At 57.3% G+C, this 21,357-nt stretch overlaps 5 protein-coding genes across 9 annotated transcripts; all 5 read left to right on the top strand.

Moving 5' to 3' along the window:
* Positions 1-16: 16 nt before the first annotated feature.
* On the top strand, positions 17-3,857 carry SPEM1 (spermatid maturation 1). Its single transcript, XM_087440509.1, is given in 3 exon segments — positions 17-759; positions 762-819; positions 1,018-3,857. Coding segments are annotated over 3 exon segments (1,047 nt in total). The 5' UTR covers positions 17-513; the 3' UTR covers positions 1,761-3,857.
* A 21-nt stretch (positions 3,858-3,878) lies between these two features.
* On the top strand, positions 3,879-5,683 carry SPEM2 (SPEM family member 2). The gene is made up of 3 exons (XM_004433139.3): positions 3,879-4,050; positions 4,219-4,276; positions 4,412-5,683. Exons 1-3 carry the CDS (start codon positions 3,913-3,915, stop codon positions 5,674-5,676), a joined length of 1,461 nt encoding a protein of 486 aa, XP_004433196.1. The 5' UTR covers positions 3,879-3,912; the 3' UTR covers positions 5,677-5,683.
* Positions 5,684-6,437: 754 nt separating this feature from the next.
* Positions 6,438-10,438, top strand: SPEM3 (SPEM family member 3). Of its 2 annotated transcripts, none has more exons than XM_014789571.2 (3): positions 6,438-6,616; positions 6,760-6,817; positions 6,936-10,438. In XM_014789571.2, exons 1-3 carry the CDS (start codon positions 6,479-6,481, stop codon positions 10,436-10,438), a joined length of 3,699 nt encoding a protein of 1,232 aa, XP_014645057.1. In that variant the 5' UTR covers positions 6,438-6,478. The 2 variants fall into 2 exon arrangements, with proteins under 2 accessions (XP_014645057.1, XP_087296303.1); XM_087440177.1 differs by having other exon boundaries at positions 6,760-6,821; positions 7,042-10,438.
* Positions 10,439-11,990: 1,552 nt separating this feature from the next.
* Positions 11,991-14,096, top strand: TMEM102 (transmembrane protein 102). 3 transcript variants are annotated; one of them, XM_087440498.1, is made up of 3 exons: positions 11,991-12,114; positions 12,432-12,664; positions 12,767-14,096. In XM_087440498.1, exons 2-3 carry the CDS (start codon positions 12,451-12,453, stop codon positions 14,080-14,082), a joined length of 1,530 nt encoding a protein of 509 aa, XP_087296624.1. In that variant the 5' UTR covers positions 11,991-12,114; positions 12,432-12,450; the 3' UTR covers positions 14,083-14,096. The 3 variants fall into 3 exon arrangements, with proteins under 3 accessions (XP_087296624.1, XP_014645055.1, XP_014645054.1); XM_014789569.2 differs by having other exon boundaries at positions 12,310-12,664; XM_014789568.2 differs by lacking the exon at positions 11,991-12,114 and having other exon boundaries at positions 12,122-12,664.
* Positions 14,097-16,062: 1,966 nt separating this feature from the next.
* On the top strand, positions 16,063-21,242 carry FGF11 (fibroblast growth factor 11). Of its 2 annotated transcripts, none has more exons than XM_087440499.1 (5): positions 16,063-16,405; positions 18,039-18,149; positions 18,344-18,447; positions 19,005-19,119; positions 19,393-21,242. In XM_087440499.1, exons 1-5 carry the CDS (start codon positions 16,213-16,215, stop codon positions 19,461-19,463), a joined length of 594 nt encoding a protein of 197 aa, XP_087296625.1. In that variant the 5' UTR covers positions 16,063-16,212; the 3' UTR covers positions 19,464-21,242. The 2 variants fall into 2 exon arrangements, with proteins under 2 accessions (XP_087296625.1, XP_014645051.1); XM_014789565.2 differs by having other exon boundaries at positions 18,921-19,119.
* The last annotated feature ends 115 nt before the right edge of the window (positions 21,243-21,357 follow it).

Raw genomic sequence — 21,357 nt, 5'->3', positions numbered from 1 at the left:
GCAGGGGGCTCTGAAAAAACAAGCCTTGGGGAAGTGACTGCCGATGAGGGAGGAGGAGGGTGTCCGAGCCCACAGCCCTTTTCAGTGAACGTCTCCCAGCTCCGAGGGCTGAGAGAAAGGAAGAGTGGGTGCTGGAGTAAGACTGCCATGGTAATGGGGCTGTCTGGGGAGTTCAGATCAGGAGCCGTGCAGAGGTCAGAGCGTGGTGGAGAGAAGGAGCGGGCAGGGGCTGATGGCAGACACTAGACAGGCCAGAGGGCCCATGGGCTGTCCAGGTGTGCCACAGGAGAGGCATGCAAGGTGAAGGGCTTAGCCTCTGCCAAGGCCTGGGCCCAGGCTGGAGGGTCAACTGTGAGCCCAGGACTCTCCCTCTTAGCACATTGTGAGGGAGACCCCCAGCATCATTGTGACCCGCTTACCCCCAGTAGCCTCTGGGACAGGCAGGCAGGCCGGTAGATACTGTGGGCACAGAGGGCTGGGGGCCTAGGGGCCCCGGTGGCCCTAGGGACCCCCATGGCTATGGCTGAGTGGCCACAACCCGGGTGGGCTTCGTATCACAGCCCCAACACCAACAACTGCCAGGACCTGGGCAACTCCTTCCTGTTGCTGCTGGGCCTCATCATCTGCATTAACATTGGCATCAATATGGTGACACTGGTCAGGGTGGGGCTGGGCAGGAGGGTGCTGGTAGGACGGTGGGGTCGGGGAACAGGCCTGGTGGCCAGGACCTGCCTGGGGTCACTGTGTCCTCCCCCACCTAGCTCTGGTGCAGACTCCGTGGCTTCTTACACCAAGTGTTCCATATTGTTTGTGAGAAAGGTAAGCAGGGGCTGGGGGTTGGGGTGTAGGAGGGGCAGAAACCAGGCTTTCTAGCCCTGACCCTAAGCTGGCCTCTTCCCCTCCTGCTCTCTCCTCTCAGACACCATAGCTGTGCAGCTTCTTCTCCCTGCACCCTGCCTCTCCATCCCTGGAGGAGCCAGCCTCCTCACCAGCCTCTCACCTCTCCCTGATCCACAGAAGCTTCTAAGTCATCCTCACCTGGGAAGCAGACCCAGCTACCGAAGCAGAGCTTCCCTGCAGTCCACCTTCGATGCACCATGGACCCTGTGAAAATGACCGTGACCCCCCCACCCACTCGCCGCTATCGCCATCGAGGCTCTTCAGCGTGCCGTGCCCACTGCCCGGTAGCCTGGGCCCCAGACACTGACAATGACGAGAAGCCCCCACATCAGCACCCAGCAATCTGCTCCCACAACTGGGATCACCCTAAGGACTGGAAAGGCTTCCAACCCACCTGGGGGTTCTGGGCTCCCTGGGCCCAGGACACCGTGGAACCACCTCCCCAGACCATCCGCTTCCAGCAGACCATAGAGGAAAGGCCCCTCAAAAGAGAGATGCGGTCAGAGCTGGGCCTGGAGGCCTACGTGTATCCTGTGAACCCCCCACCCCCCAGCCCTCAGGCCCCGAGCCACAAGAACAGTGGAGGCAGGGCGGGGGCGGGGGCTGAGGCAGAGCAGGAGCAGTGCTTGCCAGCCCCACCAGCCCCGCCACCCATCCGAGGCCCAGCGATCGTCCCAGACATCCCCCAGCGCCACTCCTCAGGCCGCATAGTGTATGATGCCCGCGATGTGAGGCGGCGGCTTCGAGAGCTGACCCGAGAAGTGGAGGCCCTGTCCCACTGTTACCCCCTGGCCTCTGGATCCAGCACTGCTGAGGGGATGGACAAGGACTGGGTATACCATTCCCTGGCAGAGAGGTGACTGGGAAAAGAATAAAAAGGAGAGAGAAGGTAGTTTGTGGTAGTGTGGGGGGTGTCAGAGCCCACACAGCACCCAGAAGCCCTAGTTGCTAAGGGAATGATCTCCCTGGCAACAGGGCCTAGAGAGCCCCGAAGACCCTCATCAACTCTTGGCCTCCCCAGGCCCTGTCCTCAGCCCTTTCCCAGACCCTTCATGGTTGTAAGACTCCTACCTGACTCTACTCTGTTTTCTTTAGTGCCCAGAGAAGCCTCCCAAATCCCACCCCAGATCCCCAGGCACTCTTTTACTAGATGGGGAACCCTCATCCCCATGGCCCTAGCTCCTCAGAGGTCTCGTTCCTGCCAGAGCCCAGGTTTAGGCTGCAGCTAGGGGTGAGACGTGGTTCCCTCTTAAGCCCTGGTTTCTTTGAGGAGGGATGGCTGAAGGTCAAGGCATCCAGTCCCTCACAATTCCCCAGTCAGAACCTGAAGCTCCTGTACCCTCAAGCAGGCTTGGAGCTGAGGAAGAAATACTGGGGACACTCTCAAGGGCTGCCTCACGATAACATCACAGCCCTCTGTGACCTCACTCCTCTAATTAGCACCTCCATGTCACAAATGAGTAGACTGAGGCTCAGAAAGACCAAGTGACTTATTCGTGGTCACAAGGTCACCAAGGATCAACTTCACGACCTCAGATGCTCCATCCCCCTGCTCCCACAGGTAGATTCCCATTGCCACTGAGTCAGCCTGGCCCATCGGAATCTCTCACCTTCAGTCTGCCATGTGAACTCATCAGAATACCGCATCCACTGGACAACAGGAAAACCCAGGCTCTACCCTACTCCTAGACAATTGGAATCACACATGCATGCACACATGTACATGTGTGTGCACATACACAACTTGGGAACAAGGAGCCATGTGAGTGCGCATAGGCTGAGGGAGCTGGACCTCACCTGCCATACCAGCTGGGTTTCTGGAATGTACCCAGGATAGGTACAGGCCTTTTGTGAATCACCCAGCTTGTCTGATCATTTTCATTCAGCTAACGTAATTGATCATTTTAAGCTGATTCCATTCAGTGAGTATGCATTGAGCACCTCCTATGTGTTTGGAGGCTTGATGGGAAATGCCCACTGGCTGTTCCTTTATTTATTTATTTTTTATTGAGGTAACATTGGTTTATAACATTACATAGATTTCAGGTTTTATCACCTGAATTATAATTCAACTTCTGTATAAACTACATCGTGTTCACCACCAAAAGCTGTTTCTCTATTCTGCTGAGTTGTTCAGTGTGCAAACAAATGACTTGAGGTCCCCAGGGCACCATTTTCACAGACCCCAGTGATGAGCCTGGTTTAAATCGAAGACTCCTTTTGTCATATCAACAATTACATCTATTTTGCGCTTTGTGAATTTCATGTGGTTTGCTTAAGGTGGCAGCTAGCAGTTTTTCAACTTAGAAGGGTGGTTCAGTGGGAGGGCATTTGGTTAGGATGGAGAGGAGTGGTCCCTGGCAGAGGTAGAAGTCAGTCTTGCTCTGAAGTGAAGGGGCCAATGGGCTCAACGACCACCAGCACTGAGGGCTGCAATCCCTGGCCAGAAAGGGGTGGGTAGAGTGGGTGCTAGAGGGATTATGACAGGGAAAAGGGCAGGTCAGGGAGAGAATGGTGCAGCAGGGGGGCGATCCCAGAAGGGACTCTTGCTGTCACTGGTCCATCTAGTCACCCTAGCTCTGGCCCCAAGTAAGCATGGATTGGAAAGTACCAACAGGCTACATAAGCTGCCATAATGTCTCAAAAGAACAATAAAATAGAGGAAATCCTTTATGCATGATTCAATTCCTATGAAGATTGTCTCACAACTGTAGCTACCATATTTTCAAATCAGGAATCAGGTGTTGAGTTAAGCAAGTCCCACGGAGACAGAGGGACAGACTGGGATATCTGGGGACTGGGCTCCATTGAGTGGGAGAGATGGCCATATAAAGGGTCTGCCAACTGGATAAAAAAGGTGCCACCTCTGCATTGTGACTTCCTTCAATGTGCCTCATTATGACCCAGCTCCCTCACCAGCTGGTAGGTGTCCCCAGGTCCTGGCATGAGTTCAGTGTGGGTCGGGGCTGGTGGGGGGGGGCGCGGCCCAGGTGGCCCTAGGACCCCCCCACCATGGAAAACCAGCTCTGGTATGACACCCTGGGGTGCTGCAGTCAATACCAAGAAAGTCCCCAGGATGCTGAGGACTTCCTACTCCTGCTGCTGGGCCTCATCATTCTTGTCAACATTGGGATCAACATGGCAACTGTGGTCAGTGATGGTTGTGGACCATCCCTAGGGGTAAAGAGGGCTGAGGATCGAAGCCAGCTGCAGCCTGCACCTCTCCCTGCAGGAGTGGTCTTGGCTGGGACGGGGGTGGAGGGTGGGGGTGGAGAGCCTGGCCTTCACTCCCACCCGCCCACCCCACTCCACCCCCAGATGTGGCATGGGTTCCAGAATGCCTTAGACAAGATGATCTGTTGGATTAATCAAAAAAGTAAGTATGGTAGCTAGAGAGGTAGGGACTCCCCCCACCACACAACCACCACAGCCCTAGACACCCAGGCCCTGGTGTTCCCAACCCCGAACTCATGACAATTGCCCCGCCTACATGGACTCGTGCCTCCCCCAGATGAAATCTTGCAGGCTTGTGAAAGTTCTCCCCAAGATTCACCAGCCAAGGTCCAAGACGTCCACATCCACTGCACCCTGGACCCTGTAGAAGTGAAGATGGCCCGGCCCACTTGTTGCTACTCTTCCTCCTACCACCGCATCCGCAACCGCTGCTCACGCCGCCGCCGCCGCCGCCGCAGCCGCAGCCACCAGCAAAGGCTGAAGAACCACAGACAGTTCCCCTACAACCACTCAGTCTTCCGTAGCCAACAGCACAGCCGCAAGATGTCACAGCTGTGGCCGATGCTCCCCTTTGATCGGGAGGATCTGGACTCCTGCCTGGAAGAGGAGGATGACCTGTCCTTCCCATATCCCAAGTACCCACAGCGGGGCTGGGGAGGGCTCTACCAGCAAATGGGCCTGCCCTCCAATCTGGGGCTGTGGGGCCGCCAGGGTGGGATTCTGGCCAGCCTGCCACCACCCTCTCTCTACCTGTCACCTGAGCTGCGCCGCATGCCAAAGCGTGTGGAGGCCAAGTCGGAGCTGAGGCTGCAGTCCTACAGGCCCCTCTGCTCACAGTCCCGCATCTGGGGCAATATGGAGGCTGAGCAGTGGACCTCGTCTCTGCCAGTCCCCCGCCAGCTGCCCCGTAACCCCTCCTGGGTCCCCGGGGGGCACAGCCCCTACTCCTCAGGGGGCCAGCTACTGTGTGACTCCTGGGATCAGAGGCGGCGTGGTCTGGAGGGCTCTGAGCCTCCATCTCTCCTGGTGCCCCGGGGCTCCCGGCCCGAGGCCCAAGAGCAGTGCTCCCCACAGTCCCACCGGCGGAGCCTCCCCAGCCATGCTTACAGCCAGCCCAACCGTAGCCCCCACCCATCCACCGGACACTTGTGCTACAGCTCCCGAGACCCTCATGAGGCTCGGCGCCGGGCGGCCGAATGGGCAGAAGCACTGTCCACTCGGCACCCTCTGACTACCTCCACCTCCCTCACGGTGTTGGGCGAGGCCTCATACCAACAGGCCCTGGCTCCCAGCCCGGCCCTGCTCTCCCGCTCCTCCCAGCCCCTGCCCGAAGTCCAGGCTGCTGAGCTCCCCCCACCTCCACCCACCTTCGTGCCACTCAGACGGATTCCGGGGGGCAATGCCAACTACCAGGTGTATGACAGCCTGGAGCTGAAGCGGCAGGTGCAGGATAGCAGAGCGCGAGCCAACTCACTGCCACCACCTTCCACCTTAGCCTCGAGGCCCTCCCTGCACAGGAGCCGGACCGGGAAACTTAACTGACCAGCAGCGAAAGTAGGCAGTGGGGCAGGGCATGGGGAGAGGAATAAAGAGCAACAGAGTCCAGGAAACACTGTGGTGGTCTGTGGCTTGGAAGCGCCACTCCTTCTGCCGACCTGGGTCCCTGCCCTAGGCTTCCTGAAATGAGAAGCCAGTGTCCCCTTTTTGGCATGAAGTTCCCCTTGGCTTATTGGCCACAGTCCTGCTAGCAGGGCCCTCCTGGTCCTGCGCCATGCACTAAGTAGATCTTGCAGCTGCAGACTCCAAACCACTGGTCTCTGGGCACCTACTCTGTGTTTCTGCTCTCCCTGTCCCCACAGGGGGCTCAGAGGTTCAGCCCCACGTAAGAAGCTGAGGTCAGATCCAGCCCTGGGGGTTCCACACTTGGACAGATGCAGGCCCTTGGCCCAGTGAAGGGCAATAAGAAGGCCAAGGCTCTGGATTCCAGCCAGGCCTTCCCCAGGGCTCTGAGGCCAAGGTCTTCCCAGTCTCAGGAGCGATCAAGGGGATGGAATCCGTGAGTGTTTGAATGAGTGAGTCAGCAGGCAGTGAGGGAACGAATGAGGGTGGGAGGGGAGGTGTGCTGGCTTCCCAGCCCTGTTTGACTGTCCAGGCTCAGGTTACCTGAACCCGGTTACCAGGGAAAGCCACCGTGGGCCCTCCTTTTCCTCCCCCTCCTTCATTGTGACCCCAACTACCTGCCCCATTATGATCCAGTCCTTCTCCCCCTCCCCCACCAGAGGAGTCTGGATCCTAGTGAGTATATGGGGGCCAGGGGGCCCAGGTAGTCCTGGGACCCCCGGCCATGGGTGAGCAAGCCCACCACAGAGCCCAAGTGTGCTCTGGCACCAACCTCAGGAAGTGCCAGGACCTAGGAGACTCAATTCTTCTGATTCTGGGCAGTGTCATCTTGCTCAACGTGGGGATCAATGTGGTGATTCTGGTCAGAGCAGGGTCTGGGCAGCAGGGTTGGGGGATCCCTGGGGCCTGGAAGGGGTTGAGGTGGGAGGGCAGTTGGGATGTGTCCAGGGTTGGATTTCAAGGCTCACCCAACTTCCTGACCCTCCCCTCCCCTGCTCCCCTCAGCTCTGGAGGCATCTGAAGAGCTCCTTGCGGATTCTTTTCCGTCACTTTTTCCCCAAAGGTGAGTGGGCCCCAGCACGACCTCAAGGGGATGTGGGTCTGTGCCCTTTCTTCTATCCCTCTCCCCATTCTCAGCCTCTCAGGAACCCAGCCTTGTCCCATCCCACCTTTCCCTGCAGACAAGCAACCCAGCCGTATAGGCAGCCATCCCATGTGTATGCGCTGCTCCATGGATCCCAAGAACCTGTTCGCAAGAGTCTCTTCCCACTTCCATCATCGCCCAAGCTTCCTGCTTGGGCACCCTAACCACCTTGACTCCTGGATACCAGACACGAATGATGAGAAGGCTTCTAGGTGCTGCTGGATGCCACCTCAGTATGGACACGCCAAGGCTCCTGTGGAGGCTCCGTGGGGACTGTGGAAGGAGGGGATGATGGGAGCTGGGGAGGCCCCTCAGGTCACAGCCTTAAAGGCCCAAGCCACCTTCTTCTCCAGGCAAGAGACATCTTCCCAGTTCCCCAGGATGAGCAAGTTGGACATGGTTCCACTCCGCTTGCCCCCAAAGAGCAAGACTAAGACCCCAGACTATGACCCAAACCAGGCCCCCACCCAGGCCCCGACCCACTCCCCAGTCCACGCCCCTGAGCACACCCACCCCCAGGCCCAGACTCGCTCTCCAGTCCAGACCCCTGAGCACATCCCTGCCCAGGCCCAGACTCGCTCCCCAGTCCACACCCCTAAGCACATCCCCGCCCAGGCCAAGACCCGCTCCCCAGTCCACCACCCTGAACACACCCAACCCCAGGCCCAGACCCGCTCCCCAGTCCACCACCCTGAACACACCCAACCCCAGGTTCAGATCCGCTCCCCAGTCCACCCCCCTGAGCATAGCCCCACCCGGGCCCAGACCCACTCCCAAGCCCTCACTCCTGAGCACACCCCTGCCCAGGCCCAGGGCCCTGAGCACACTTCAGTCCACACCCTGGGCCACAGCCCAGAGCACATAACAGTCCACGCCCCAGCCTGCACCCCAGCCCAGGCTCGTCTAACCTATACCCATGCCCACACTCTGGTCCCTGCCCCAAACTCTGTCCCAGCCCCTCCCCCAACTTCTGCCCCTGCCACTACTCCTGCCCCAGCCCCTACACCAGCCCCTGTCCCAATCTCTGCCTCAACCCCTGCCCCAGCATTGGTCATGGCCCGGACTACCACTCCAGTCCCTGCACCTGTCCCTGCCACCACCTCTACCCCCATCCTAACTCCTATTCCCTCTACCCCGCCTGCCTTCAGCCAAGGCCTCTCCACTGGCCATGTGGTCTACAATGCCCGCGGGGTAAAGCAGAACTTATTCCATGTGTGCCTCCCCCAGAACTCTGAGTATTCCAGAAAGTACTTGGGCACTCTTTCCAGGCCCCAAGAGGGGCAGGGCCTGGTGAGCTCTGGTACAGCTGAGCAAACATCGAATCAACGTAGTGGGGACAGTGCCAAGCCCTCCATAGGATCCATATTGGGTTACCTGGAGTTGGGGAATATGGAATGGAAGATCTCAAATGATTTCAAAGACAAGTTCTCACAGCCCAAGACCTTCCCTTACTGCAGCTTCCATCCTTGCAGTTCTGAGAAGAGAAACACAGAGTCCCAAGCTCCAGTCTACCCCAAATTCCTGGTCTACTCCAAGGATGCTACACCTTCTCAACCTTGCTTTCATTCTCCAACAAATGCCCGGAGCCCACTGTGCACCATTCCTCCACCATGCACTCTTTCCCTGCCTCTTGTTTCTCCCAGGTCCTTTGTCCTTCATCAACCCACCAACAACCAGAAGCCCTCCACCTTAATACAAACCCCTACCTTTCCCCCAACCTCCAAGTCTCCTCAGTCTGTCCCCTCTTCCCAGTTCCCCATCCCTCTGCAGTTCTCTACCATTTCCCAATCCCCAATCCAACCCCAATCCCCGGAACTTCATGAGCGTCTAGGCCTCACCCAAGACTCTGGCCTCCAAAAGACCCCAAGCCCTTCAAAAGACTCTAAAGTTCCCAGGAACACAGGCCTTACCCAAAATCCAGGCCTCCGCAAGAACCCAGGCCTTACCCAAGATCCAGGCCTCTACAAGAACCCAGGCCTTACCCAAGATACAGGCCTCCACAAGAACCCAGGCCTTACCCAAGATCCAGGCCTCCACAAGAACCCAGGCCTTGCTCAAGATCCAGGCCTACATAAGCTCCCAAGCCTTACCCAAGACTCTGCCCTTCACAAGAATCCTCAAGATTTTGTCATTACTCAAGATTCTGGCCCCCAAAAGAGTGTAGGTCCTACTCAAGATCCAAGTATCTCTAGGAGCACATGTCTTACCCAACACCCTGGCCTCCACAAGAATACACCATTTACCCAAACTTCTGACATTCAGAGGACCTCAGGCTTTATGCAAGACTCTGGAGTTTATAGGAATCTAGAAGGAAACCAAGAGACTGTACTCCACAAAAGTCAAGATCTCTCCCAAACAACTGGTCTCCAAAACAGCCCAGGCCCTTCTCAAGAATCTGGGGGTTACAAGAGTACAGGTAATGCCCAAGATCCTGGAGTCTATAGGAGTCTAGGCCTTACCCAAGATTCTGGCCTGCAGAAGAACCCATACCTTGCCCAAGACTCTGGAGTCAACAACAGCTCAGGCCTTTGCCAGGAATCAGGTCTCCACAAGAGCCCAGGCCTTGTCCAAACTTCTGGCCTCCATAAGGGCTCAGGACTTACCCAAGACTCGGGAGACTACAAGAATCTAGAGACTACAAGAGACGATAAGAATACTCAAGATTCTGGAGTTTGCAGGAGTCTGCGCCTTACTCAAAATTCTGACCTCCATAAGAATCTAGGCCTTACCCACACCACTGAAGTTGAAAAGAAAAGTGACCTTACCCAAGACGTTAGAATTCACAGGAGCCCAGAACGTACCAAAGGCCCTAACTTCCACAAGAACCCAGGAATTAATCAAGATCCTGGCCCCCAGAAGGGTCCAGCCCTTACCCAAGACTCTGGCCTCCCCAAGACTCAAGGCCTTACGGAGGAATCGGGCCTCTACAAGGACACATGCCTTATCCCAAATCCTGACCTCCACAAGAACCCAGGCCTTGCTGCAGGTACTGAGTCTGTCCAAGTCTTGGGCCCACCTCAGACTGCAAAGTCAACACTGGCCCTGATTAAATCATTTGTATCTGAGGAGGCTCCTCAGAAGGAGGATGCAGAGAGGCACGTACTATGGACTTCTGTCTCACCCAGTCAGAACTCCTGCTCTTCCAAGGCCCGGGTGATCTACAATGACCTGCAAACCTTCTCAGAGGTACCTGTACTAATTGAGCTGCAGCCACCCTCCCGGAGAGCAGGCAGCCAAGACTGGGTGTACCGCCCTGTGGATATGGTTCCTCCAGCCTGCCAGAACTATCGCCAGATGTCTATGCCTCCCAAGATCAACTGGAAGCCCTACTGTCCTGGGCCAGGCACCCGGGTAGGGCATGTGGTCTTTGATGCCCGCCAGAGACAGTTTGGAGTGGGCAGGGACAAGTGTGAAGCTCCATCTCCCAGGCGCCTTCACCAAGAGGCACCCAACAACTCATCAGAGACCATTAAGGAGTGGGGCTATCAGTGTGTGATGAGAACCTCAGAAAAAGAGGGAACAAATGTGCATCAGGAATAAAGAGGCAAGAGAAGTGTTCTGTGATTGATTTAGGACACCCACCCTAGCCCCATTCCTGACACTGGCCACCCACAGGGCCTGATGAGGACTGGGACTATCCCTGCCCCTGCCTCTCCTCCATAGTGGCACAGCTAAACCCATTATCCCCAAGGCCCTAGAGCTGCATTGTCCTTTCCCTTGTCACTCATCCCCAGCATCTTCAAAGCTCCCACAGAGCCCAGAGAACTTAGTTCTTTTTAGGGTGGCTCAGAGGCCACCCTCTGGGGAGGAGGTAAGATGTAGGGATGCCCGATGCCTGATTACCCCAGACTGTGAGAAAGAGCCCAGTCTTCAGTTTTCCTGATCTAGTCTTTTGGGTCACAATCAGATGTATGGAAACCTGCCTCCCCAGTTCTGGGCTGTGTTTTGAGGTCTCTTTGTCAGTGACTAGGAACCCCTGAGATCTGGCATCCCCAAATTGAGCTCTGGATTCTGAAAGTCCCTTCCTTTACAGGCCTCTAGTTTTTCTGGGTGTCTCTGCTTAATTTTCTTGCCCATGGACTTAGGCCTATCTCATTCTGGAGACAGGCCCCGGGGAAATGAGAATGTAAGAAGCCCTGGTCCAGTGATGGATTGGCCTGATCTGTGAACTTGTCCTTGGTTTCCTATCTTTCTGTCCTATTATTCTGTCTCCTAGTTTCATCCTGGACTTAAGCTGTGTCCCTGATAGCTTACTGAAGCTATTCCTATTGGTTATTGAAAGCAATTGGTTACTGAAAGCAATTTCCTTCCCTTGATAATTTTCCATTGCCCTGCCCCGGCCCAGCTGGGAGTTTCTTCTGGACTTGATTTTCCGCCCTAATAACTCTTCTGTGTACACACACGAGCTGTGAGACCCCAAAGTGTTTTCCCTGCCACCACTCATGTGTATCTGAGGTGGGCATTGCTAACATGTATGTCCCTTCCCTGAGTCAGACGTCCATTCCTGGGTCACCACCTGTGTGTTCTTGCCTAACACCACCACCACCAATTCCAAGAGATGCCTCCCCACCCAACAACTCTTTCCAACAACTCTCTGGCTCAGCTCTGCCCTTGGACAAGTCATGTGCAACCTTTCTAGGCTGCAGTCTCATTTCCAAAATGAAGTTATAATTGCATGGAAGAACCCTCCTAGATCCAAATGACCAGGGCTCCTCTACTCACACGTGAGAGTAGAGGCCCCTATTTCTCCCAGGCGCTAGAATATGTTCCCCATTATTGTTTGCTATTCAGATCCATCCCATTACCCCTCTGCTCCAACCCCAAGGAATGTTTGTATGGGGTTGACCTAGGCTTGGAAAGGCACAGAACAGTTTATCTCCATAGAAACTACAACTTCCATCAGGCACTAGTTCAGCGGAACAAGAAGGGACATGGGGGCGTGGCCCCAACGCCCTGGTAGCACCGAAGACAAACTATAACTCCTAGGATAGCGCGAGATCTCCGCAGAGAGGGAGAGTCTGAACTCTGACTGGAGGCGGGGCCGGCCCGGAACCACCCTGACAGCCTCCAGAAAAGGGCGTGGCCCTATTTAGGGGCGTGGCCTTATGGGCAGCAGGAAGAAGTTACCTGTTGAATCGTTTTATGCATTCTCTTCCCAACCCTTGTAGCTACCCCGAAAAGGGAAGCCGCAGACCATAGGCTCTTCCGAAAAAGAGGTAAGGGGAGGTAAACAAGGGGCGGCGGAGGAGACTGGCTATCGCATTCCTTAGGAGGGGTCCAACAGCTAATTTTTACCTGCTGAGTCAGGTGAACTGGTCCATGGGGGCGGGGACTAGCATATGAGAAAAGGGCAAGGACGGAGGAGGTATTTGTTCGTTTTCAAGACTAAATTCAGAGCCCTTCATCTGCAGACCCATTGGCGGACTGTCTCTGGGGCCCTCTCTCGGCCTCGGGAAGAGAAAAGAACCGGGGCGACTTTTCAGCAGCAAAGGAAAGGCCCGTCTAGGCTTTCTCCCCTCCGTGTTTTCCCTAGCCCAAATTGATAGAGCCACATGGCTTCCACGGTCTGGGGGAGTGCACCCTGGTGGGGCCCGCCGCCCCCAGCCCCAGCCCGGCCGCTCATGGACATCGACTTCTGCTCCGGGGCGCAGCTGCAGGAACTAACCCAGTTGATCCAGGAGCTAGGTGTGCAGGAGAGTTGGAGTGACGGGCCCAAGCCGGGACCAGACCTCCTCCGGGCCAAGGACTTTGTCTTCTCTTTGCTCGGTAAGTAACCCTCTCTGCCTTCGGGAACTCACAGATCTCAGCCCCGCCCCACCCCAGCCCCGGCTTTGGGTCACGCCCTCACAATCCCTTCTCTTCCCTTAGGTCTTGTTCACCGCAGAGACCCCCGCTTTCCTCCCCAGGCAGAGCTCTTGTTGCTTCGTGGCGGGATTCGCGAGGGCTCCCTGGATCTGGGGCCTGCACCCCTAGGTCCCTACGCCCGGGGACCTCACTACGACGCCGGCTTCACACTCCTGGTGCCGGTGTTTTCTCTAGACAGCACTGGGCAGGAGCTACAAATGGACAGGGAATCCTGTTACGCATGGCTCTGTCTCCCAGAGCAGTTACGCGGAACCTCGGTCCGGGAGGCATGGCAGGATTGCCTAGGACCCCCAGTCCCAGGAGGACTTGATTCGATCCACCGAACCGAAAGTGAAGGAAGTCCCAAGGACTGGCAAAGCTCAGTGGACCAGCCGCATGGTTACATCAGTGAGCATGAGCCGCAGGTGTCTTTGGAAAAATCACCTAGTAACATTTCGGGGCCCGAGTCGCCTGGGCAAGACGTAACCGATCTTGGCTTTCCCGCACCATTGAAAAAACTGAATGGTGACGTCACCAAAGCAGCCGACGTTAGCCCAGTCCCACAGCCGTCGGAGGCTTGGGAGACATGGCCCACATTGTGCCCCGCACAGGTGGCTGCGTGGTTCTTTGCTTCTTTGGCCGCGGTCGCTGAGTCTCTGTTCCCGGTCCCTGGCGCCCCGCGCTTGGTCCACGCAGCCCGCCACGAGGGGTTCACCACCGTCCTCCTGGCTACGCCGGGGCCCCCGCGCCACCTCCTGCTCTTCGACCTGATCCCCGTGGTGTCCGTGACCGGCTGGCCCGAAGGGGCTCGGAGCCACTCGTGGGCCGGCCCGCTGGCTTCCGAGTCGTCCTTCTACCTGGTGCCCGGCAGCAGCACAGAGCGGCCGGGCGCTTCGGGCTGGCAGCTCTGCTTCGCCCGCCAGGAGCTGGCGCTCAAGGCGCGCATACCCGCTCCGCTGCTGCAAGCGCACGGGGCGGCCCAGGCCCTGCTGCGCCCGCTGGTGGCCGGGACCCGGGCCGCGGCGCCCTACCTCCTGCGGACGTTGCTTTACTGGGCGTGCGAGCGGCTGCCGGCGCTCTATCTGGCGCGGCCCGAGAATGCGGGCGCCTGCTGCCTCGGGCTGCTGGATGAGCTGGGCCGTGTGCTCGAGGCCGGGATGCTGCCCCACTATTTTCTGAGCGGCCGAAAGCTGCGTGCGGGGGACAGCGCCGCTGCGCTGCTCGGGGCGTTGGCCCGGCTCCGCGGGGACCCTACCGGGGCCCTGCGAGCAGCGGTGGAGGAGGCCAAGGCTGCGCGCAAGGGGGGCGGCTTAGCTGGCGTGGGAGGCGGGGCCCATTAAAGACGCTGCTCCTACCAGCGTGGAAAGTGCTTGTTGGCCAGCGGGATGTGGAGGGTGACTGCTCGCCCCTCGCCTGGGAGACAGATCTAGTGCCCTGCCCAAAGGTCCCTTTCTAGAAGGCCTCCTCGCCGGTTCCTCCCCATCCTCCCACCCTCCTCCCGCCCCATTCTTGGCATAGGTCCTTCCATTCCGGCCTCTCTACTTTCCAAATCTGTGGCCAGCAACCCTCTCACTCCGGTGCAGCCTCCGGTAATCATCTCCCCCCAGTTCTTATGGCCTTTTCTCTTAGGAGTCAATAGGATGGGGGAATGTTTTTTGCTGACAAAACGTGGAAGGGAGAGAGGTATGGAGACCAGGGACTGACCAATTTGGCTCACACAAAAGCAGAGATATTAATGAGGCCGGATTTCGCCCCAGGCTAGATCTCACCACTACCCCCATCTCTTCAGTTATTGCCCCCACTTTCCTCATCCAGTTGTGAACTCCTATCCTGGGCAGTAGAGTCTCTTCCCTTTCTCCATTCTTGGGGCGTCCGCCATTCCGTCTGCCTTAAGCCCAACCTCTCCCCCCATCCAGGGTTCCATTCAGTGGAGTCGCCTCCTTGTCCCTCCTCCTCTGAACCCTGAGACATGCGGCCTTGCCTCCACTCTGCCTGCCTCTAAGACCGTCCCCACTCCCTGCCTCCAAGGAACCCTGGGGTTCCGCCCGCCCAGCTTCACCCCACTCTTTCCCAGCGTCTCCGCCCCCTGCCCCGCCCCCGGGCCGGCTCTCCGAGGAGGGGGAGCTGCTGTCGCCGCCGCCGCCTCAGCTCCCCAACAGCCGCTGCCGCTGCCGCCGCTGCCGCCGCTCGGCTTGGTCCAGCGGCCAGGCCCAGTGCTCTGACTTCGCTGTACCAGGGCGCTCTGCGGAGACACCCTCACTCCTTCCCGGGGTCCTGGGCGCCTACCCGGGCTTGGGGGGAAGCTCCGCTTGCAGGGGACAGGGAGGGGGGAGCCTGGAACCGGAGCCAGCGCCACCCGTCGCCGGATCAACAAGACAGGACAGGTTGAGGGGCGTCGGGGAAGGAAGAGGGGGTGCTGTAGGCAGTCCCGGGGAGGAGACGAAGCTCTGTCGCAGGAAGCTCTGATGCGCTCTGACTTGTAGGGGGCCTGTTCACATTTGGGGATTGGTGACAACGTGGGTGCACTCCTCGCTGAGGGGGCTGAATGGATTAGAGGGCGTGGGATCTAAACAGCACCAGCTGTCCCCGAGGAAATTAAGGGACAGCCAGGAAAAAAAAAAAAAAAAAGAAGAAGCAGAAAAACCGGATGCTCCTTATTTCCAGGTAAGGGAGGGACCTCCAGACAACAACCTGGTGTATCCACTAGGAAGGGAGGCTTTGGATGTGGCTTCAAAAGGAAAGGAGGATAACAAGGTGAGGAAAGGGGCTCAACCGCGGGAACCCAGTGCCACTAGAAATGGGGGTGACTCGGTGAAAAAAAAGGTGTTGTCCAGAGACAGGGTCTGGGAACCCCTTCTCACTGACCACGGACAGCTTGGATATTCCCAGACATAGTTTTTGGGGATTTCAGTGAAAAAAGTGGGGGATCCTCTCCACTTAGAGGATGGCAAAGACACCAAGGTTGGATTCCTCCCTGACATTGGCAGCACGCTAGTAGGGATGGGGTGGGGTGAGCTAATATATCCCCAAAGCTAAGGACCCACACCTTTTAGATTACAAGAGTAGATTTGGCAGGAGTGCAGGGCCCCAAAATAGGGTGGAAAAGTGCCTGGGGATATTGGAACTACATCTTGGAAATTTTGAGGGTCTTGGCTTTGGGATAGCGGAAGTGGGAACAGGGACACTGGAGAGCAGGGAAAGGGAGAGTTTTCAGTAGGGGGCGAAAGTCGAGGGTGGGGTCTACTGAGAGGTACATAGGCTGCTGGGTCCGGAGCTAAGACGGGGCCCAAGGGTGGGAGCTGGTGTAAAGGGGTGGGGGGGAAGGGTCTAGGGCTTATCCTCAGGTCCTGTTGGTGGGGCGCAGAATCGGGACTGTAGTGTCGAGCATGCCCTGGTGAGCGGGCTTCTCTGGAGGAGCCCAGCGCGCTTCGGGCGCTTGCTGGTTTGGGGGTGTCTCTTCCTGGGGCGCCATGGCGGCGCTGGCCAGTAGCCTGATCAGGCAGAAGCGGGAGGTCCGCGAGCCCGGGGGCAGCCGGCCTGTGTCGGCGCAGCGGCGCGTGTGTCCCCGCGGCACCAAGTCCCTTTGCCAGAAGCAGCTCCTCATCTTGCTGTCCAAGGTGCAACTGTGCGGGGGGCTGCCCGCGCGGCCAGATCGCGGCCCGGGTGAGTGGCTGGGGCGGGGTCTCCGGGCCTTGGGTTTCTCTGCCTGGGAGGTTGAGGCCAGAGACTCTGAAGAATGGGGCCCGACTGAGGGCGCTCCCCGAAAGTGAAAGGGGGTGGACCAGGACAACAAAGTCTCTGCCAGACTATGCCTCAGTTTCCCTTCTCTTTTGTCCATAACCTCCAGTCTCTTTGCTTTCGAGGGCAAGGGGAAAGCTTGAGGGGCTAAGTCGGGGGCCCCGAAGCCTCACAGCTCCTGCTCGCCGCCCCCAACACAGGAATCCCCACCCCCACCGTTCTCCGCCTACGTGCCGGCTCTCGCGATTCTTGCAATCCCGAGCGGAGGGGCTGGGGGTTCCGGACGCCTGGGTCACCCCGAGGGTTTCTGCAGCTCCGGCAGCCCCGCCCCCGCCCCGGTTCTCCCGCTCCTCCCCGCCTCGGCTGGACTCCTTCTGGCCGAGCTTGCCTGGCTCGGCGCCAATCCCCGCTCCTCTCCCCCGGCTGTCCTTGCAGCTACCTCGCCAGTCCCCCCCTCTGTGCGCCCTCCTCCCGTGACCTGCGCTTCAAGAAGGGAACTGGGCACCCCCCCGTTACCCCCTACGCGACTCCAAAATCGGGTCCCACATACTCAGGGGACCCTCTGCCGCGAGGAACTCAGACACAGTACATGGCTGGAGACCTGCACGGAGACTGGGGGTTGTACCACCTACGAGGAGGTACAGGGAAGTCGGCCTAGAGCAAGCGACGGGGAAGGAGAGCTATGAGGGTTAGCGTGTAGTCCCCGTCCAGGTACGACAGGCAGGGAGTCCCTCTGGCCTCGGTCCCGCCCGCTCCCAGCTCTCCTGGGGGTGGCCCCTTCGCGGTCTCCTCTCCCCGCCGCCGGCCCTCCACAGTGGTACGGTCCGCAGCCCACCCTTTGAGTGGGACCGGGCCCCACGTGACTCAGCCTGCCTCGCCAGCTCCCCAGCCCCCTCCCCCATTTCCTTGATTTGGTAGCGAATGTCCCCCACCCCAGGCGGGTTACCTGGCTGAGCCTCAGGGAGGGCTGGGCCCCCCGGGAGCCAGCAGACTGACAGACAGATAGACAGACAGACGGGTCAGTGTCAGACAGGCCGGCGCTGGGCCAAGGCAAGGCCCGCGCCAAGCAAGCGGCAGCCGCAGCAGCAGGTGCTGAGTCAGCGTCAGGCCCAGTCCCACCCCCACTCCTGAGGGGGCGCCCCTACCCTATGGTCACTTTGCTGCCCCCCACATTCGCAAACACACTGCCCCTTCAGCAGCCCTGCCTGTCTCCCACTGTCCTCTACCTTTTGATGTATCTCTCCCCTTCCTCTTCCCTCTTCTCCCCTCCCCCTGCTTCTGGTTGAGCTGTAGAGTAGGAATTAAGCAATTTCAATAAATTTCAATAAATAAACTGAAAGCTGGTGGTTAGAGGAAGCAGAAGGGACCCACACCCCAGCTTTCTCAGGAGTCAAAGAGAGGTGGGAGAGAGCTTGCTTGGAGGATCCGAGAGCTGGGGCCCTGGGACCCTCTTCCTTCCCTCCATTCTCCTTTGTTTCTTTCTTCTGATCCCGCCAAGTGTAGAAATGTTTCTGGGAACAGAGATGTCATTTTCAAAGACGAATGTCTCTCTCTCCAGAGCCTCAGCTCAAAGGCATCGTCACCAAACTGTTCTGCCGCCAGGGTTTCTACCTCCAGGCGAATCCTGACGGGAGCATCCAGGGCACCCCCGAGGACACCAGCTCTTTCAGTGAGAGGGGAAGCCAGTGGCTGGGTGGGAAGGGGGAGATGGGGCTAGGAGATGACAATCCTATTCCCTTTCAGGTTCTGTTGTTTTCAGTCTGGCTCTTTGATCCCCCAAGGGCAGAAGTGGAGCTGGGATGGGGGGAGCTTAGACGGGGGTTCGAGGCCTGGGGTACTGATGCCCGCTCTCTCCACCCCCAGCGCACTTCAACCTGATCCCAGTGGGGCTCCGTGTGGTCACCATCCAGAGCGCCAAGCTGGGTCACTACATGGCCATGAATGCTGAGGGGCTGCTCTACAGCTCGGTGAGACAGTGAGGCTGACTGGCCTGGGGTTTGGGGACTCGCCCACTTCAGAGCACCTCCTCTAGGGTCCATCCAATCCCTACTCCTTGCACAGCCCCCCAGATACCCCCAGGCTCTTTGAATGTCCAACTCTCTCAGCCTTTTAGGGCTGCCATTTCTTGTCCTACCTCCTCTCGACTTCATTATTACTCACTTCCCCGAAGTCATTCACGACAGGGGACTGTGAGAGGTTGGGAGTAGAGTAGAGAGAAGGTATCTTCTTATTCCAGGGCTCCCAAAAGTCTAGTTCCTGACCCTCAGGGGCCTTCCTCATCCTCTTTTTCTCCCAGTTTCTGCATGGGCTCAGAAGTTGGCCCTCCCAGCCCGAAATGTGTGGATTATATCCTGGCTTGTTCTTCCCAGGGCTCCCTTCTGTCCAGTGATGTGTCTTTTTGTCTCTGTCTGTGTGCCTTTCTGGGTCTTTGTCCCCTCAGCCACATTTCACAGCTGAGTGTCGCTTTAAGGAGTGCGTCTTTGAGAATTACTATGTCCTGTACGCCTCTGCTCTCTATCGCCAGTGCCGTTCTGGCCGGGCCTGGTACCTGGGCCTGGACAAGGAAGGTCGAGTCATGAAGGGAAATCGAGTCAAGAAGACCAAGGCAGCTGCCCACTTTGTGCCCAAGCTCCTGGAGGGTGAGTATGACTCAAGAAAAGGTGGGCCACATGGGAGGGTATTGACCTTGACATTGATATTTAGCTCAGGGGCTACAAGTGTTAAGAGGACACCTGGTATGACAAGTAAGGCCAGGAAGGCTTTGGCCTTTGGGGGTTTGTGGAGCTCTCTTCCTGTGGGTTGGGGTTCCCCAAGGGTAAGTGTAGGAGAAAGGAGCCCTTTCAGAGCTCTGATTCTACCTAGGTCTCTCTGTGCCTAACTCTCTTTCCTGCTCGTCTCTCTCCCCTTCACAGTGGCCATGTACCGGGAGCCTTCTCTCCACAGTGTCCCTGAGACCTCCCCTTCCAGTCCCCCTGCCCCCTGAAATGTAGTCCCTGGACTGGAGGCTCCCTGCACTTGCACTGAGCCAGCCACCACCACCTGCTCCTTGCCCTGCTCTCTCCCCTGCTGCCACACTTATGCCCTGAGCAGCCAGGTCCCACCAGCTGCTCTACCCTGAGGGAGCCTAGGGGCTGGCTGTGACTTCTGGGGCTGCTGAGACCCTTAGATCCTTGGACCCAGGAGGAGGTCAGAGAGGGAGATATCTGAAAATGGTCCTGGCTGATCACTTCTTTCCTTCCACACTCACACACCTCCAAAGCCTTTCCCCCAAAGGGCACTGGGGGTTCCAAAACAGACAGAACCAGGGCATAAATACTCTCCTCCGCAGGCTCATCCAGTTCCTGGAGCCCTATGGCCTTTTCATTGCCACTGAACCGTAGATTTATAGGTCCACTGGAGCTCAGGATTAGTTTCCTTATTTCCCTACTCCGCCTTCTGCCTTGTTCTGGACAGGTTCTGGAACACCAGGCACCCCAGCCAGGGCCATTTCTGCACTAAGGCTCTGTGCTGGAACACAGGCATGCTGCCAGGCTCTGTTCTGGACCCATCAGGCTCTGTCCTTGACCCAGGTGGACCCATGGTTTCCAAGTAGAAAGAGGCTGATGTTGAGCCCTGTCCAGCTGTTGGCCTTGGCCTGACTGGGACCAGTTTCAGATCACCACAGGTTTAACTTTCTTATCCCAGAGACACCCAATTCTAGAGCATGGAGTTCTAGACACATATGGAGCCACGTTTCTTTTTGAATCTCAGCTTTAGGACATAGACCCCGACTCTCAGCCTTTCCCTCCAGGATGGAACTGGGGCCTGTATAGCCATATTATTGCTCTAGAGTTAAGTTCTAGACCCACCCTCCCACCTTCTCTAGTGATACCTATTAACAATGAGCTCTGGAAAGAACCCAGTTATGATTTATAAAGAATTAACTTCTGCATGAATCAAGAATCACTTCTTGTTTTCCTAGATAATTTTCTAAAAATCGTATTCTTCCTATAGAGTGCTAACCTTATTTTTACATGCAGTTTCTAGCTCCTGAAATTCAGCTGGGGTCCTGCCAGGGAAACAGAGTCTGAGGAAGGGCAGAGGAGTTTTGGAAGGAATCTCTGGCTCGCGTTAGGGAAGCTAGGATGGGAAAGGGGCCAAAACCATGGCATGACTGGACCTGTGCTTGGGTTTGGGGGACGTGAACACTTAGCTACCTCAGCAGGAATTCCTTCCAGGTCCCCTTTAAAGCTGAGGGCTTTAGGGTAATGAGTCTAGAATAAAAAGGACAAAGTGGACATATCCTTGACTCCCCCCCCCCCCAGTGAGGAGATCCCAATTCAGCAATAAGTCCCACCCATCATGGGCGCTAGACCTCATACACCCCTAGAGCTTCTAACTGAATAGGACTTGCTTTACCTTACAGCTTATAACCTCAGCTGGGTTTTAAGTACCCAAAAAGGACCTAATTAGATTTTTCTGAAAAACGTGGAGAGCTAGGGGCAGGCCTGAAAAAGATCAGGAAGACACTAGTGAGCTAGGAGGGAGACTGAGTAGCCTCAGACCTGGACAGGGTAGACTGAGGAGGCCCTGAAGGGAGGGGCTCGGGCTCAGAGGCAGGTCACTGTTCTTCAGGCTCTTTCTACTTCTGGCTTGTTGCAAGAGGGGTAGATGCTCCCCTCACCCACACAGACCCGGCTCAGGCTCCACTCATCTCCTGGCTCTGCTCCCAGGAGACCCGGTCTCCACTCCATGCTTTCTCAATTAAAGACGATTTATACAACTGAGGTGTTGTCTGTCATCTGTGGGTGGCAGGCATTGGCAGTTGCTCTGGGCGGGACTAAGTCCCAGGGGCGGGGCGGGTGGGCTGGCGGCTGCCCCCCAACAACAGGTGCACA

This window comes from Ceratotherium simum, chromosome 16, assembly GCF_057802395.1.
Source record: "Ceratotherium simum simum isolate JZ-2026a chromosome 16, ASM5780239v1, whole genome shotgun sequence".
Lineage (NCBI taxonomy): Eukaryota > Metazoa > Chordata > Mammalia > Perissodactyla > Rhinocerotidae > Ceratotherium > Ceratotherium simum.
The sequence above is the reverse complement of the archived record's forward strand: the minus strand, read 5'-3'. Positions and strand labels throughout refer to the sequence as shown.

Bases quoted from the DNA above. Each gene is read 5' to 3' on its own strand.
- SPEM2 (XM_004433139.3), top strand. From the start codon at position 3,913: ATGGAAAACCAGCTCTGGTATGACACCCTGGGGTGCTGCAGTCAATAC. The intron at 4,051-4,218 runs GTCAGTGATGGT...CTCCACCCCCAG, and splicing joins GGATCAACATGGCAACTGTG to ATGTGGCATGGGTTCCAGAA. The intron at 4,277-4,411 runs GTAAGTATGGTA...TGCCTCCCCCAG, and splicing joins CTGTTGGATTAATCAAAAAA to ATGAAATCTTGCAGGCTTGT.
- SPEM3 (XM_014789571.2), top strand. From the start codon at position 6,479: ATGGGTGAGCAAGCCCACCACAGAGCCCAAGTGTGCTCTGGCACCAAC. The intron at 6,617-6,759 runs GTCAGAGCAGGG...TGCTCCCCTCAG, and splicing joins GGATCAATGTGGTGATTCTG to CTCTGGAGGCATCTGAAGAG. The intron at 6,818-6,935 runs GTGAGTGGGCCC...CTTTCCCTGCAG, and splicing joins CCGTCACTTTTTCCCCAAAG to ACAAGCAACCCAGCCGTATA.
- TMEM102 (XM_087440498.1), top strand. From the start codon at position 12,451: ATGGCTTCCACGGTCTGGGGGAGTGCACCCTGGTGGGGCCCGCCGCCC. The intron at 12,665-12,766 runs GTAAGTAACCCT...CTCTTCCCTTAG, and splicing joins CTTTGTCTTCTCTTTGCTCG to GTCTTGTTCACCGCAGAGAC.
- FGF11 (XM_014789565.2), top strand. From the start codon at position 16,213: ATGGCGGCGCTGGCCAGTAGCCTGATCAGGCAGAAGCGGGAGGTCCGC. The intron at 16,406-18,038 runs GTGAGTGGCTGG...CTCTCTCTCCAG, and splicing joins GCGGCCAGATCGCGGCCCGG to AGCCTCAGCTCAAAGGCATC. The intron at 18,150-18,343 runs GTGAGAGGGGAA...CTCCACCCCCAG, and splicing joins CGAGGACACCAGCTCTTTCA to CGCACTTCAACCTGATCCCA.